This window comes from Gekko japonicus, unplaced genomic scaffold (genome assembly GCF_001447785.1).
Source record: "Gekko japonicus isolate JY-2015 unplaced genomic scaffold, Gekko_japonicus_V1.1 scaffold77, whole genome shotgun sequence".
In the NCBI taxonomy this organism is placed as follows: domain Eukaryota; kingdom Metazoa; phylum Chordata; class Lepidosauria; order Squamata; family Gekkonidae; genus Gekko; species Gekko japonicus.
The window spans coordinates 464,576-482,925 of record NW_015161405.1 but is presented as its reverse complement, the minus strand read 5'-3'; the positions used below and the strand labels follow the sequence as shown (position 1 = coordinate 482,925).

At 38.2% G+C, this 18,350-nt stretch overlaps 1 protein-coding gene across 3 annotated transcripts in view; it reads left to right on the top strand.

Annotated features, from left to right (window-relative positions):
- Window positions 1-18,350, top strand: part of SNX13 (sorting nexin 13) — a 105,984-nt gene that overhangs the window by 51,261 nt on the left and 36,373 nt on the right. For all 3 annotated transcript variants that reach the window (XM_015426199.1, XM_015426209.1, XM_015426190.1), the window contains exons 6-13: window positions 846-967; window positions 1,902-1,997; window positions 2,366-2,454; window positions 7,914-7,997; window positions 11,728-11,866; window positions 13,990-14,078; window positions 14,614-14,713; window positions 16,842-17,035. In XM_015426199.1, the coding sequence (XP_015281685.1) occupies window positions 846-967; window positions 1,902-1,997; window positions 2,366-2,454; window positions 7,914-7,997; window positions 11,728-11,866; window positions 13,990-14,078; window positions 14,614-14,713; window positions 16,842-17,035 (913 nt within the window). The remainder of the gene's footprint in view (window positions 1-845; window positions 968-1,901; window positions 1,998-2,365; window positions 2,455-7,913; window positions 7,998-11,727; window positions 11,867-13,989; window positions 14,079-14,613; window positions 14,714-16,841; window positions 17,036-18,350) is intronic.

The window sequence follows — 18,350 nt, the reverse complement described above, 5'->3', positions numbered from 1 at the left end:
CCATGCCCTCCAAGCATTACATAATCATCAATAGGGCTTTCTAGTGCATCTAAAAATTTTATACAAGAACTGCCACATTTTCCTGCTGTTCTAAGCCATTCAGAAATATGCATACTCTGAAAAGTGCTGAGCAAGATTTTGATGAAGTAGTGCTAGTTTTTATATTTTCAAAGAGCAAGACTCTGTTTTTGCATTTTTTAAAAATCCCTGAGCCTCTGAAATGTTCTGAACTATCATTTGCACATTGAACCACACAGTTCAACTAAGTCTGTAACATCTCTTGGTCACCAGTTTAGAAAACTAAACTGTAGACATTTGGCCTTCTCTAATGTGACCTGAAACACTTTTTCCTCCCTTCCTTTCCCTCCTTATAAGTACATCTGTTCTGATAAAGAGGTGTGGGAAACTTGAAAGTTTGCTTGTACTATTGTGGGACATATGGAGTGGTCTTCATAAAGTGCTACTATTTCTAGTGAGTAGTGTGGCATAAGAAGATGTTTATAACTATTAATGGCATACAATTCCATTGTGATTATGTAGTTATGCATTCTTTATCAATTTATCAATTGCCAAATCCTTTCTAAATCATTATGCCATCATTTTTTTTGTTCTCTTGCAAAGATGTTGAGCAAAGAGTTATGAAAGCTTGCCCCCTAGTGTTCTGTTTTCTATATGTGCTGTTTTAAGTATTAGAATGGAAAGTTTCTGCTACTTAATCTGTTGGTTATCCACAAACTGCAGAAATTTGATTTCTTTGTTTTCAATCTCTATCCTGTGCCAGTTTACTGCAGATAGTATAGACTGTAAAGAAAATGTAGTCATCTTTGTTATTTTTATTTCAAAAGGTCAAAAGAAATAGATTGGTTGCCTTATTTTGCTACTCGACTTGTAGATGATTTTGGCACCCATCTCAGAATATTCAGAAAAGCTCAGCAAAGGATAACAGAAAAAGATGAAAAAATGAAAGGTAACATGTCATGTTAAACATTCTGTTTAATACATTGAGAAAAACCAAGATTTTCCTTGTTATACAGCTGACTTAAATAATTTGTCTAAGCTGTCATTTTCTTCCAGATCAGATCTCTGTGTTGTGCATGTGTTAGCAGTTTACTGCTATTTTCATACTGCTGTATATTTTAACATTAGATTATTACCTACCTGTAGTAAAAAGCATACTTAAAATTATATTGGCTGCAATGCCTGAGACAAGAGCACATGTTAGTTCATATTATTACATACATTCATATTATTACAAGTTTACTATATCAAATAGTTGGGAATGACTTGTGTTACTGTTTGTCTGGACAGAAATGACTAGTGAGAGAAAACTGCCTCTCTTTGCTGGAGAAACTGTCTTCTTTTATCTCAGATACCTTGAGTAACTTTAAGAATGCAGTCATATGGGTGGAGAAAGAATGTCTTAATGGGATGGATTGTGGGATAGTTTTAACTATATTCCTGAGGATTTGCACCATTTAAAAGTAAAGCAGCCTTTCAAATATAGGTTGAAGGACCCATTACCCTATATTACCCAAGATACTCTCAGTTCCAAGAAATGTCTTCCCTTCTTGGCTTTGATGGGAGTACACACTTCTATATACCGTTTTAACTTGCACTGTCTTTACATACAAGGGTGAATAGCTACATTTTCAGCTGAAGCATGAATCCGAATCTTTAGTTGTTTTATTTCATGAATTATTGCTGTTATGTTATGTATGTTATGATGGATTTTTTTAATGGTAAATCACTATAGGAGCCTAGCTGGCTGAAAAATGAGATACAAATAAATGTAGAGGTGTAATTGAGGTGTAGCTGTTGTAATTTAATAGGGATGACAGACAGGGATGTTTCAGTGTATGCTTCAAATCAACTCAATATTTTCAATTTGTGTTTGTATGCAGCGGAGGATCTTGTAGATACATTTTTTGAAGTTGAGGTTGAAATGGAGAAGGAAGTCTGTCGTGATCTAGTCTGCACATCTCCCAAAGATGAAGAAGGTTATTTCTCTGTCTTTATATTTGTTGTGAAAAATTGTGCCACAATCAGCTGTCTCGGATAAGCTGAAATTTCAAGATGGATCAGCAGTGTTCAATGAATAGTTGTATTTGATGGGTTTGTAATTTAGTTCAGTATATTAATCAGTGGAAAATATATTTATTTTAAACTGGCAGTATGTATTACAAGTTAGTAGTGTAATTTTTAGCATGTGTAGTATGTTTTCATTGCCAATTTTGTCTGCTATTACTCTGTCTTTTATTTAAAAATATCCTATAATGTATACATGTTTCTGTTGACTTTTAAAAGTTAAGAAAGAATATGTTTTCTGTATTGTATGTTATTATACAATGTTGTCTTTTGCCTTTAGGGTTCCTAAGGGATCTATGTGAAGTTTTACTGTATTTATTGCTACCTCCTGGAGACTTCCAGAACAAGATCATGAGATATTTTGTCAGGGTAAATTTAGTTTCCTTCCCTATCACTGTAGTGGTCTAAAGTCTTTAGCCTAAGCGATGCATCATGTATATATAACCAGCAGATGTGCCTGGGTCTGTTAGCTGATGAAATATCTTTTTTCTCTTTTTTTTAATCTTTGTCAGCGGTTCTGTTTTAAGGGATTATTTGGTTAAATGTAAACGCTTGCTGTTGAACTGCTAAATTAGCACAGTCTCTCAACACCTGTGTACATAGGCCCATTATTTCCCTCCTTGTACCTGTACACATGCATAGTATCCTTGCATCAGTAGCCATTAGGCTGATGCAAGAGGGTGGGAAGGACAGGGGTACAGAATAGGGGTGTACAAAAAATGGTATTTTTCTGGTTCAGGTCTATTGGACCTGAAAAATATTAGTATTCCCGAATATTCCAAAATCCCATTGTTAGTATTGTATTGGGATTCGGATACCCAAATTTATTCAGCTCCCTTATACCCTATGGGGACCACCCCTATAGGGTATAATGGAGTTCAGAAGGCATTTAAAGTTTAACTGTCTTCTGCACTCACTCACTCACTCAGAAGGGATTTAAAGTTTAAATGTTTGACTCGCAGAGTCGTGCCATGGCAGCATGACTGCGAGTCAAGTGTGCAGCTTGACTTTGCAAAAGCCATTTAAAGGGAACTTTCCAAATGAAACTGAGCCAGAATAAAAGCCAAATAATATCAGCTTTTATTTGGGCTCAGACAGACTGACAGACAACCTTTATTGGCATGTAAGAGATAAGATAACATTAAAATTTAGGAATACATCAAAGGTATGGCTGTTGAACAGCCAACAAAAAAGAACTGATCAATTAATAGTTTCCCTGGTTCGAATTACAGATTGAAGAAAACAAGCAACATTAAAAGTTATAGAAGCGTTTTTCCCAGAAAGTAGCAACTGGACCTTGATACTCTCAGGAAGACCACACCATGTAAAAAGAAGGGCGTCCAGAAATTTTCCTTGAATCTTAGTATAAAATGGACAATTTAAAAGAATATGGGAAATGGATTCGATAGCACCCTGACCGTAGGGGCATTGCCTAAATTTATAGGGGATTTTTTGACTTCTTTCAGAGAAGATGGCCGATGGCAATATGTTAAATCTGGCTAACATAAATGCCCTTCTTTGATGGTGATCAGTTAGAGAACGAAAATAAGTAGCTGTCTGGCCCAGTGTCTGGGATAATCCCAGATGAACTGGGGAACAGGTTTTCCTGGCTGCCTCTGTTAGGCGCTGAAATTGAATATCTAGAAGCCTGTGCTTAATTGTATAAAATATTGTGGAGGCAGATGATAAGTAAAGCGGGTCTAGATGTATTCCTAAGGACCTAATTTTTTTGGACTAATTTCAGCCAATTAGGTTCATAATGATCTGTCAGCATTAAAAAGGTAAAGGAATTCGGGTCAGGATTAAACAGAAGGCGCAGCCAGAATTTGATGGTCAGAAGCCAGGCCCGAGTTTCCAGCAGCATCTGGCCAGTTTCAAGACAGATCACAGCATATGGGACACAATTAGGGAGTCCAAGGATTTTCTGCAAAAAAAAAAAAAAAGGATTGTAAACCCTCTGCTGATTGATTAATTGTGCTTATCCAAATGGGAGCGCAATACAGAAATTGTGAACTAGATTTTGCATTGAAGGCTTTTAAGGCCATTGGAACATATCTATTGCCTCTCAAGTGGAAAAAGCCGGCAATGGCCTCAGCACTGTTTCTTGCTAGAGTAGTAGGACATTTGCAGTGAGTAACCCAGCTCCCATTGTAGTAAAAATTGATCCCCAAGTATTTAAATGATTTGACCTGCTCAATGGGATTTCCCTGGATTGTCCATGTGAACTGTTTCTAGGATTTGGAAAAAACTAGGATGTTTGTTTTCCCATAATTCAAAGTTAACCTGTTGTTGTTACAGTAGGTCAAGCATTTGTGTAAAAGATGCCTCAGTCCGATTTGAGAATATGAGAGTAAAAAGGCGTCATCTGCATATAAAAGAACTGGGATATGGCACTGGCCAATTTTGTGAACATGTCCATCAGTTGCGAACAATGATGGAGCCAGGTCATTTAGAAACAAATTAAAAAGTGAAGGGGCAAGGATGCAACCCTGTTTTTCACCTTTGCAAATAGGGATTTTGGGGGTTAGATTTCCCTGTAGATTGAATTTAACCTGACAACTGGTATGTGTATATAGTTTTTTTATTGAAAAAAAGCAGTCTGAGATCTATATTCATTCTAGCCATCTTGTCCCATAAGAGGTCTCTTGGGATTGAATCAAACGCCGCCTAAAGGTCTAAAAAGGCAGCGAAAAGCTTATTGCCTGGTTTCCCACTGTATTTAGTAACAAGGTGTGATAGTACTGCACAGCGGTCCAGAGTGGATTTTCCCCGATGAAACCCTATTTGTTCTGGTCCTAGAATGTTATGGTCAGTCATCTATCCATCTAGTTTAATTAGAAGGTGTTTGGCATAAAGTTTGCCAACTACTGATAAAAGGCTGATCGATCTATAATTTTCAGGAGAGGAAGGATTACCCTTTTTTAAAATAGGGACAATTATTGAATTTGTCCATGACTTTGGCATTATTCCAGTGTTATTTATTAAGGAACGGGCTTAGATAGAGTGCTAGCAGAATCAGATTAGAGAATCTGATTCAGCTTCATAAATACCCGAAAAATACCAATAAGGTATTTTTTGGGTATTTGTTCAGTTTGGTATATACTGAGTGCACACCCCTAGTCTAGAATCTCCCATTCTTCCTAATAGCCCATTATTGCTTACATACAGCTGCAGGAAGGAGAGCCAGTAGGCCTGTATTGACCCTTTGGAATTCTACACATGCAAGCGTTGCACTAGCAAGAGGTTGGATTATTCCCATTATGTGCCTTTATATTTTGGGTCCTAAATGAAAATGACAGTATTTCTTCAGTGCTAAAGCATTTGAAATTATAAATTATTTGTAACTTTGAATGCCTAGAAGGAAATACCATTTTGTTGCCTCCAAGAGGATGGAGCTGGCATACATGGGTATGTCCTGTATTGTGTATGCCTTTCAAAGGTTCTCATCTCCGTTTTCTGTACATTCTCCACCCCAGCTGAGTTTCTTTGCTCCACCTCAACTGTAATTATCACTTCTACTTGGGCTGACCATGAGCTCACCACACAAAAACTACTCAGCTGATGTTCTGAGCTGTGTTTTGACAGATTTCTCAGGGAGCAACCTGAGGCTTGAAAGCTGATGTCTGATGGAGCATTCCTAACCAGGACTACTCAGAATCCTACTGAGGTCTATTCAGTGGGGGTTTACTCCCAGGAAAGTGTTCTTAGGATGTTACTGTGATCGTAGTAGTCCTATACTAAATCTTCTTTCTGTAAACTAGGTCACTGTAAATAATTCCAGTTATTTAGCTAATTATCGTTTTAACTACAGTATTAAATTATGGAGCTGCAGTAGCTCAAGTGGTTAAGACACTGAACTGCAGGCTGTGGAAGGTCGGTAGTTCAGCAGTTCGAGACCCGAGTGTGCCGCATGACGGAGTGAGCTCCCGTCTCTAGTTCCAGCTCCTGCCAACCTAGCAGTTCGAAAGCAAGAAATTGCAAGTAGATAAATAGGTACCACTTCAGTGGGAAGGTAACAGCGTTCCATGCACCTTGGTGTTTAGTCATGCCAGCCACATGACCATGGAAATGTCTTCGGACAGCCCGATTTTGAAATGGAGATGAGCACTGCAACCCTAGAGTCGGATTTGACTGGCTTTCGAGCAAGGGAACCTTTACCTTTACCTTTTTACAATATTAAATTGCATTGTCACAGCTTTCGTTGGGTTGAATCCAGTACAGAATTTGTGCAAGCAGAAACCCAAGAAAAAGATGAGCCACTTGTGCTAAATCAGACTTATTGTATCCCTGTTTGTGTTTCAGCTTGCACAAGATCTTGTGCAATCATTTTTGTGGGCACTGTGATAGTACTAGGAGTTGCACAGACTCTTGCACAAGTGGAGCTGCACTAAGTCCACTTATGTTTCTGCTTGCTCATTGCTGGATCCAAACCATTGTTTGACACTAAGAATAGCAACTACAAATATCCGACACCCATGTTTGCTTTGTAGTGAAATCCTAGCTGAAGACCAGTATTTACCTACATCTCATTCATAAACATATTTATTTCATTTTGATTAAATATTTATTTCCCACCTTTCTCTGACTCAAGGCAATTTACAAATTCTAGTACCTTGTTTCAGAAGAACAGTAAAATCAATACCAATAATACCAACCACATAAACACATAAAAGCTAAGCATCCTAAAATACAGGACAGCTCCCTTTTAAGAAAGCACTGCAGTCAGGGTCACAGAATCTGTTGTCCCTCCCGGGCCCCAAGGATGCCAGGCTCGCTGTGATGAGGGCCAGGACCTTTTCAGTGGTGGCTTCTTACTGGTGGAATGAGCTCCCGGAAGAAAAAAGGGCCCTGTAGGATCTTTTACAGTTCCGCAGGGCCTGCAAGACGGAGCTCTTCCACCAGGCCTTCAGCTAGGAGCCGCCCCCACTATTACCATCTACGAACCCGGCCCTCAGCTCTAACATCTGGCTCATTTTATCGAATGACTCAGGATGACACTGAGCTGGAACTCAGCTGTTGGAGACATCTGTAGCACGCCACTGTAAGGATAACTAATAGCACCTTATGATTTTGTGGTTTTATTTGTTTAGTACTGTTTCATATGTTTTAATATGGTTTTAGTGGTGCCACTGTAAGCTGCCCTGAGCCCGCTCGCGGGGAGGGCAGGGTATAAATTGAATTAATAAATAAATTAAAAAATAAGCTGTTCACCAATTCGACTCTATCAGTCTCTGAAAATGCTCTTTGGAATAGGATACATTTTAACATGCCCTATAGAAATTGAGATAGGATACCTTGTACACTGCCTCAGGCAGGGTGTTCCTTAACACCAGTGCTTTAAACCAAAATGGCCTTGTCCAGGCTATAGAAGAGGAGGTAGACCTGTAGTGGGGTAGAGCAAGGAGGACGTCATCTGAGTAACTGGAATATAATGTGGGCACTGGAATATAATGGGAGAAGTGGTCCCTTTAAGTACTTATTTAATTGTTCCATAGGTAAATTCTTAGATGAGCTTCTAAATTTTGGTGTATTTTATACCATCTTGAAAATGCAAAGGAGTGTAGTGGGTTTGTTGTAGGTATTAGTTTAAGTTGGTGAAGGCTGAAAATTAGTAATCACTGGAATGTTTTTTGAGAAACATGAAGGACGATTGAAGAATGCATTTATTTTCTTGTGACATGTGTTATGTAAGAATTTTTGCTCATTTGTATCTGCTCTTTTATTTTGCATACTTTAGTTTTAGCTAGAAACATTGATAAAATGAATATTTAAAGAAGGGTATATCATCATGAAGAGTAGCTGTAACTTTATTGTCCATTATTTTTCAGGAAATCATTGCTCGAGGAATTCTTCTTCCATTAATAAATCAGCTTAGTGATCCTGATTATATTAATCAGTATGTCATATGGATGGTAAGTTTTATAAACCATGGTCAGAATATTCACTGTGCTTCTCTCTGTACACAGTATATCTTAAATTTTCCAGTATATTTCAGTTCTTTCAAATATAGCAGAAATTGATCATGGGATGGATCCTATCATACAAAGTGGAGCTGCATTAGATGAAGAGAAATTTTTACCTCTCCCTTCCTGTTGCTGCCTGCTGTATCCTCAAAATCATAGTCTCTCTATCTTTCTATGACTGCTCATATAGCTATAGCCTTGAGCAGAAAATAAAATAATAAAATAATGCCTTACTTGATATTTTTCTGCTACTGTTTAATTATTGCCCCTAAAAATGTTGCCACAGAGTAACAGGATCATTTGTATCTAATAATAGCCACGTCACGTGTTCCTTCATACTAGACCTTTCCATCATTTGGAGTAAAGGAGTAATTAAACTGGCCCTAAACTTGTTAAATATAGGACACTAACTTCATCAGATGAGCATCTACATATTCTATTTGTATAAGGCCCTTCTTAATATCTTATCTCCAAGACCGCCGACGGAAGAGAATTCATTCTAGCCAAAGTAAAAGCTCTTCTGATCTTTGGTGTTGTCAACTGCTAAAAGTACTTCAGCAGTCACATCGGGAGGGCAGTACCTAAATAAGACACTGAGCATAACCTGCAGGCCTTGACACATGTTTTGTTAATATCCAATGTCTTAATGTACAATTTAATTATCCTAATTATTTTTTTAGTCTCCATGATCCTGATGATATCATTTGTTATACCTAGAGATTTCATTTTCTTTTCCAGTAGTTGATCCCATTGGCTATTTTATGCATCTGCTTGTAAAAGTCCAAGGAGGGTAAACCGTCCCTCAAATTTTGAGGTCTTAACTTTCAAAATAAATGCTTTACTCCATGCCTTAGCCTCCAGCGATGATTTGCCCAATTCAGCTCTCAGTGCTATACCCAAAACACATCCGGGGGTAGTCAGTATGTGCCAGAAAAAAATGATATTGAATAGGATCCATTCTCTCATAGGCAGCATCTATCCAAATTTCCACGCCATATAGGTACTAATTTGTTTAGCATTATATACCTTCATAGCTGAGGGGACAAGCTTGCTACCTGCTGCATAATAATATTTTACAGTTGTTCTCCCAGTTCTCAAGGCATTAATCCTTCCCAAGTCCAAATGTGGTTTCCATGAAAGGGATGGGTCAAAATGGATGTCCAAGTATTTAAATTGATAGACTTGTTTGTTTATTTATTTAATTTCATTTATACCCCGCCCTCCCCGCATGCTCAGGGCGGCTTAAAGTATACAGGTGCAATACAACACCATAATTCCATAATCAAAGCACACAGTGCAATAAAATACAGTTAAAACATTTTAAAACAGTTAAATACAATGGGCAACGCCCAAGGATCCAGCGCGACTGACACACTCACTCCCTATTGCACATACCCTTGAGTCAAAAAGGGAGGATGCTGTGGCCCCGATGTTCAATGGCCAATCAGCCTCATCCAGCAGTGCTGCTTTGCAGGTCCCTGTTGGTGGTGGTAGTGGCAGCGGTGACTCCTATTCGAAAGCCTGGTGGAAGAGCTCCGTCTTACAGGCCCTGTGGAACTGTAATAGGTCCCACAGGGCCCTGATCTCCTCCGGGAGCTCGTTCCACCAGATAGGAGCCGCCACCGAGAAAGACCTGGCCCTTGTGGCAGCAAGTCTGGCCTCTTTAGGGCCCAGGGTCGTAAGGCGGTGTTGAGACCCCGACCGAAGTGCTCTTCCATTTGTTGGTCTGCTATATGCCATCTAAAAGTTTTTGTTCTTTTCCATTTACTGAATATTAGGACCTTAGATTTTACTGCATTGATAATCAAACCTTCATGATTGCAGTAATCCTCAATTTTTTAAACAATTTTCAGAGTCCTCCCTTTTTTTGTCAGGGTGGACAAAATCATACTCCTGGGGTCAGTGGACCACACTGCATAAAGCAAAATGTGGATCTGCTGTAGGAATTTCTGAAAATTAATGCTTACCCTTTCCATGGATGGAACCACCTTCCAGAAGCAGAAAAGGAAGTTAATATTCAAGACTATGTAATAAATATTTACATAAAGTAAAGGTAAAGGTTCCCTTGCTCGAAAGCCAGTCGAATCTGACTCTAGGGTTGCGGTGCTCATCTCCGTTTCAAAGCCGAAGAGCCAGCGTTGTCCGAAGACAGTTCCGTGGTCATGTGGCCGGCATGACTAAACACCAAGGCGCATATGTACATATTAATAATTAATTAATTAATTAATTAATAAATTAATAAATAATCATTTTAGCTTCTTTTTAACATTCCAAAGCTGTAAATTTTTAAGGCTTTCTAAATTTACTGTGGTTAGATTGGCAAGTGTTTCACAAAAATGAGAACTTATCCCATGAATCTAAATATAACCTAGCACTGAATTATTAAGATTTCATGCGGTAATAGTTTTTCATGTCTGCTCTTACTGTATTGTTTAGTGGACCACTTGTTTCATGAGACTGTAAATGTTTTGTGAAAGTGTAACAGCTGGACTGATGGTACCCTGTTTTAGTAGTGCTTGTCTTAGAGAGCAAGGAGAGATTATTCTGCATTTTGTTCAGACTTCAAGTTGGTTGGATGTCTGTTGTTAATAACTCTTTAATATAACTGTATTAATTTAATATATTTATTTAATATAACTGTGTTCCTTCAGTGATACTCAGGGCTTTTCTATTATTATTATTATTATTATTATTATTATATTGAGTATATATTACAATTTCATACAGGTATTTCTTTCCAAATATATTATACTCCTTTTGAAACTAAACAAAAAAAAACCCCAACCATTGAGGTGACATATCGCCATGCAACTTCCTCTATATCATATTCTATTATATTCTTCTTGTGTCTTCTTCAGTACCTAAAAAAGAAAGCTGGACGGAGTTGCCTCCGATTCTGGGTACTGTAGGGAGAATCCCTACCGCAGGAGGGTAACCTCCACCCTTTCACCAGAGGTCTTTGGGGGAGCACACCCTTCACCTCCTTGCTATGCCCTTGTTATAATACTCCACTTACTTATGATTTTCTTGGCAGTTGATCCCCAAGCATTGGAATCAGTTTGAGCAGGGTTCTTCTGCATGTCTGCCCTCCCTCTGCATTCTTACAGTTGTAGAGCCAGGACATTTTCTTTCGCACGTGCCTTAATTAACAAGGATTTTCAAGGGTGGGTGCTGTCATCAGTGGCATCACAGCAACCTCTCCCCCCCCTTTTTGTGCATTGATATATATCAAGATCATGGCTGCATTTTTTAAAAAGAAAACGCTGAAATATCAATGTAGCTCTGCGAGGGAAGAGGCTAGAGACTTAAAAAATGACAGCTGGAAATTCAGAAAACCTGCTTAAATATCATTATAACACTATCTTGATATTAGTGTCTCTTTAAAAAGCAATGTCTTCAGGGTGGGCAGAAGAGAGGGAGTGGTTTGGTCCAGTCATCGAAAAAAGTACAAGGCAGGTGGGCGGGAGTGGGCAGGGCAAAGAAAACCAACAAAATTATTGTGTACATTGTGAATGCTGTTAAGAAGATAACAAAGGCTGGGTTATAAGGTTTGCTTTTTAATATTTTGGAAAAGGAGAGAAAAACCCCTTATCTGTGATTTATATGGAAAAAATAATGTTTACACGCACAGTTAATTTTTGTTTAATTAAAATGTTTTACTACTTCTACATGTTTTTAGATCCGTGATTCCGTTTGCAGCTATGAGGCCTTTATGAACATTATTAAGCTGAGTGACAATGTAGGGGAGCTGGAAGCAGTAAGAGATAAAGCAATGGAAGAATTGCAATATCTTCGATCTTTAGATACAGCTGGAGATGGTTGGTATTTTAAATGCTTTACATATACAGCTAAACCATCATATTATATGTTCTTTAAACAAAACATAAGAACTAACTGATATATGAGGGGAAATATAGTTTACATAAAAGTTTTGATAAAAGATGTCTTGGGACTGGATGAATAAGCAATACAAGGGAACACAGCGTATCAAATGAGTGAAAATAGCAAAAACCACTGTGTATGAATCACACTGTATACACTCGTTAATCATCAAAATTATTTGCTAATAAATCTATGTAGACTTACACTGGCACTCTGATAAGAACAGAAATGAGAATCATTAACCTAGGAGTCTCGTCAAGCAATAGATCACACGCAAGTCACAAGTGCACAATGGTAGCATTTTCATCTGCACTCTGCAGCCAGAAGACTTTATTTTTGGAGCTGCTTATCATTTGTGTTTGGGGACATCGACTTGATGCCTACCGTTGTTAGAGATACCAGTCATCTTTTATTGAATATCTGGAACTTTAATTATAAATGAATGCATAAATATAATGACATTGTTGTGCTATATATTTATTAGAAAATAATTTATGGCGATTACAGAGCATATCCAGTGTGCATACACAGTGGTTTTTGCTATTTTTGCTCTCTTGGGACTGGATGGAAACATACTGGTCAACATCAAAATTCTGGTAAAATCAACATTTGCATTTCATTTAAAGACAGAAGAAGGATGCAAAGGCATACTTCTCTACAGTCATTCTTATGTTAAATATGATTAAAGTGATTATCTCTTTTGAGTTACCTACAGACTTGAGGTTGTTCCTCTGTGACACACTGTGAGTGATACAAGCCATCTGTGTTTTCATGGTGCTCTGAGTCACATGGAAACTGAATCCTCTGACTGAATACAACAGTGTATTAACTACTGAATTACTGTGCTTCCTAATCATTGAATGCTTCCTTAAAATTTTCAGCCTTCTCGGGGCACAGCCCTCAGTCTCTAAGGGAGATACTGATTAAACAAAACATTATTGAATAGATAACACAGAACACTGGCATACCTCATGGATAACAATGTCATTCCTATTCTACCTGTCATACCTATTCTACCTAAGTTAAAGTTATAGAGATGGTAGAGGGTGCGCAATGAATATCCAAATGTCCTGGGAAATCTTGTACTTTTAAAAACTGGACAGTACTCAAGCACATGTTTAGGTTCTTTGATAAAAATTTCCTTACAAGTTGATCTGAAAAAATTGTGTTACAAACATATTTTAGATCTCAGTTATGGACCTGATGTTGTTCCAGAAACTATGCAAATTTGACCTACACCTTTTAATATTTTAGAAATGCAAATATTGGAAGTAAGATTGTATATACTTTGCTCTTACAATAAAAATTCTGGATTATGTATTAACTTCTTTATATTTGCTTGTTTGGGCTATTTTTTCTTTTCTTGTGGTAGTCATGTTAAGGGACAAGGGGTGCAATGCATACAGGTGCATTGAAAATCCTACATACCCCCAATCTGGCTTAGGGGATTTATTTTTAGGTCCTTGCCCATGTTCTTTCAAACTCAACCTTGCATTCAGGAGGGCCAGAAACAAAACACAGACCTTCTTGGCTACATGAATTCAGCATCTTAGTGACAAATTGTGTATATTTGTGATGCAGTCACAGCATCCAGTAATATGTACAGTGCTGATGGTAAGATTTCAGTAGCTGACCTGTTGCCAAATATGTTTAAGGGTAGCTAAAGGGTAGCTATATAGCTCATTTAAAAGCAAAAAAAAAAAGTATGATTCCTCAAGTCAACTTGACCATCTGTTCTAAAATCTTTGTAATGTTAGTGTTCTTTCCAGTAGTATTATTCCTTTTTCATTTTCTGAAAATTCAGTGCAAGCCCAAACTGCCTGGGTGTAGTATACCATTAGTTTACATTACCAGCATTCATGTGCCTGGAAAAACATTACCTTTTTTGTACTTTATTGTTCCCAACAAGAATAATAGTATTTTTGTTGGCTTTTCCCATCATTACCTCTAATATATGTGTTCTTAAAGCACCCACTTTAAATACTTACTTTGTCATAACATCACAATACTCCAGTTAATGCCTCCTGTGCTTATTACTTATTAATGTGTTTATTTTCAGATATCAACAATATTAAAAATCAAATAAATAGCTTATTGTTTGTGAAGAAAGTATGTGATTCAAGAATACTGAGATTGCAGACTGGAAAAGTAAGTATTTTCTCTGCAATACATTTTTACAGTAATGCATATTGACGGGCTAATCTCTAACAAGACACTTCAAAAGTTAATAATGAAAAATATTGCATCAATATTTTGGAGGTCACTGTTCTCATGCTCTTGATCCAACTTATTGAGCTCTCTATATACATATGCGGATGAGAATCGGATGTCAGTAGTTTGATTCTAAATTGACAAATTCATATATCTTTTGTTGCATTGTTCTCACAGTACTATTTTTATTATATGCCTGTTAGATAACAAAGTCAGTCCTGAGCCTAGATCATACCCAGCTCAGTGTATTTCACTGATAATTCCATTATTACAGAAAGAAATGTTAAAAGAAGGTTTTCTAATCTGAAAGCCTTGTTGATGATCCAAAGTGACAAGGAGCTACTGAACTTGTTGCTACATAGAAAAAGCAGGTTGTTGGGAAGATTGCATACATAGTGATTCTAAAATGGTATTGTTTTGTGATATCTCTTTTAACAAAGGAGCCTATTAATGTGCTGTGGTCTTTATCCAGGAAATAGATACTGTGAAACTGGCTGTAAAATGTGGAAAACTTTGCACAGTCCCTCTGGACAACATTCTAGTACACAATATTGCACTACAATTTTTTATGGGTAAGAGAACTTTTTTTTTTCTTTTAAAAAGCATGATTGGTTTTATGAATTTAATTCTAGGAAATATATTCATAGGATGCTGTAACAGTAAATGGTTAATACCTTAACCCAGTCTGAGAACCTTGAGTGACAGGGAATTCAAATAGAATTCTACAGTTGAGAGTGTCAGTTAAGAATGACAGTTGAGAGTGGAGTGAGAACAGTTAAGCAGAGTGAGGAGATCAAGGAGGATCTTGAATTAGGGAAATGGGACAAGTAGTTCTTCCCTGAGGGAAATCGCTCCTAAAAGGGGAGGGGGGGTTGATCCTTATCAAGTAGTTAATAAGAAAAATTGGAACTGGAATGTTCCTGCCTTCGCAAACTTAAGTATTTTTGAGACAAAGAAGCTTATGCTTGTTTATTTAAACAGTGACTACTAAGAGATCTCTTTCCACAGTTTTAAAGACCTGTCTGCATAACAAATCATCTACTTGATTGTGACAAACTATCTATTGTTTATATAAAGTGTATATTTATACAATCATTCCTGTTGCCTGTTTACCTTCTGCGTCCTAAACCTGATTCCAACATGACCATTTCCCCATAAAAGTGAATTAACATCAGCATTGTGCCATTACCAGACAGACAGACAAAAGAAGGATTTTAATCGGTCTCTCAATTCTCTAGGCTGGGTCAGCATATATCTGTATACATTTAAACAACTGGGTGGTACAGACAGCAAACAAAGAACAAAAAAAAAGACCCAGCCAAAGAAATGGAAAAAGGGAATTTGGGAACCGTTATAGATGCTACAAGCATGTTTGCATTACAGAAAGAGAGAAGAAATTATGTTTACCCACCCACACCCCACCTGTGTTCAGAACAAGCATATACCAGCTCGGGCTAAAAATACTGCACAGACCACTGTTACTGTAGTGCACTGCAGTGTATTCAGTTAGCTGTAGCCACACTTTGCAATTATCAGCATTCTTTCCCGCACACTAAGAGCTGTTCTTTGTCATTGATCACTGGAAAGGATGTTAAAGGAATAAAAGGAGATATATGTGCATGCTTATAAGTCCCTAAGCATCACTCCAATAAATAATACTGGAGCATTGCTACTACTAGTAAAACAAAACAGCTTAACACTGGGAAATTAAGGTTGACCAGATGTATTGGTCCTAAAAATCAATTCTTAAGAACCAAGATGTGTCCAGAGGAGTAATGAATAGATCCTCTTGGCTTGGGAAGAAATTTGTGAGTTAAAATTTCAGTGGGTTTTTAAATTCAGGCTTTCTATCATATATGCGAAGCAAAATGGGGCTGTACTCAGTCCCTGCCAAGTAAGAAGAGCAAGGGTCTGGGAGTGGGGTACGCAGGTGTGATGAGGTGAAGGCAAGCTAGAGGTAAATTACAAGTATGGGAAGGAAAGTAGCGACAGAGTCCACTGAATAGTTAAGAAGGAGCTTCGTCTGGGAGCTTTTGTGAGACTTACCCCTACAACATTATCTGTTCTGCCTGCTTAAAATACTTCTTTGTTGGTCCATCTAGCTGTTCTGTAGTTGTCTTTTTTCCCAGTGGTGTGCAGACTGAAAATGCCCTCCAGGTTGAGGCTGCACTGGAGTTCTGACAAATAATAATTTTCCACTCTTCTGCACTGCAAAATATAGATACTATATTTGGAATGGCAGGAATTATTCTGAGAAATGTTGCATACAAAATTGCTCCCAGTAACCTATTGCATTTTCTGTTCTTTAACCTGTTTAGATGAAGTTGTTACTCCACTCATAGACTGAAATCCTAAATATATTTATTTAGAAGTAAGCTCTTTTGAACATAGGAGGTACTTCTGAGTAGTTGTGCCTAGAAATGTGCTGATATTAATCTGGGTTTCTGTTTTCTTAGCTACTGTTCACGACTGTTTCTGTAAGGAATCCAGTATTATGTACTTGGTCAGAAATCTGATGCTTTCAAAGTTTGTGTCGCTTATACAATTGTATTTGTACTAGTTCTAGTCCAAGACTCAGATGAACAACATAGTTTTGCTTTTTTCATTTTTTTAAAGCTATCACATTCAGTTCATCAAGAGAAATTATTTTCCTGAATATTTTTATCCTCATAGATAATGGATTTTTTTTTTTTTGGGTAGATTACATGCAGCAAGTGGGAGGCCAAGCACATCTCTTCTTCTGGATGACTGTAGAAGGATACAGGGTCACAGCACAGCAGCAGTTAGCTGTGCTATCAAGCCCTAAGAAAGATGGAAGGCATCAGACAACTCAAACCAAAGACCTGTTAAGAACAGCTGCAGTTGGAGTTTTTGACCAGTATTTGTCAGAGAAGGTAGGAATTGCCTTTAAAAGAAAGCTGAGCACTAAGCTATAATTGTATTGGGGAATGTGCTTGTGATAGCGAATTATAAAAGAAAAACATTACATCACAAGCTTAAAATAAAGTTGTGAACATTGGGAATCACTGTATCCCACGGATTTTCCTTATCCCACCAAGTTTCTGAAATACCCACAATGTCTATTCCCCCCCCCCAACACCAAGCACTCCAACTCCCCGATTTTATTTATTTATTTATTTATCAAACTTTTACCCCGCCCTCCCGCCAAGGTGGCTCAGGGCGGCTTACAAATAATTAATACCAGTATACAATTAAAACCAGTTATCACAACTAATACAATACCATACCATAAAACCATAAAGCATTACAGTAAATACAACCTATTGAGATTTGGCGGCCATCCGTATAAAGTGCTAGGGCTTATGTGGAACGGCCAGTGTGGCCAGGGTTATTTTACCTCGGACACTTCTAGCATTTGTATAGAAACACCTATAATTTCCTATACATGTTAAGCCTGCAACCTTCCTCTTACTCTCTCGAGACCTTGTCAGACAGTCCATATCACTAGCCATAGTCTCAATGGACAATTCCAATCCACCTCCATGTAGAAAAGCAACAGCTACCCCCTCATCTCTCTGAGATGAGCCATCCCGAACCAGAGACTTTTCATCTCCTGTCAGCTTTCCCCCAATATTCAATTTCCCCCCAATAAACTGCTCTGCCACCTTTTTGATTTTAAGTGCCAGCAGCCTGGTTCCTTCTCGGGACAAGTGGAGACCGTCTCTTCTGTACAGCTCCCTCTTGTTCCAAAAAGTATCCCAGTGCCTAACAAACGTGAAACCTTCCCCCCTATACCATCGTTTCATCCACGCATTGAGACTCCTGATCTGTACCTGTCTCTCTGGTCCTGCACGTGGAACAGTTAGCACTTCCGAGAGGGCTATCTTGGAGGTTCTGGCCTTGAGTTTCCTGCCTAGCAGCCTAAATTTTTCTTCCAGGACCTCCAGAGATCCATCAGTGGCTATTAGCCACAAGGTATAGATAGGGACTCTGGGGCAAGTGATGCTCTGTCTTCTTGGTGCTTGGGGGGGTCAACAGTGGGAGGGCTTCGAATGTCCTGGCCCTACTGGTGGACCTCCTGATGGCACCTGGTATTTTTGGCCACTGTGTGACAGAGTGTTGGACTGGATGAGCCTTTGGCCTGATCCAACACTGGCGTCTCTTATGTTCTTATGACTGCATTTTCCCACATCGTTGGTGCCAACATGGACCACGACCACTGGCTCCTCCCCAGCACTATCTACCAGC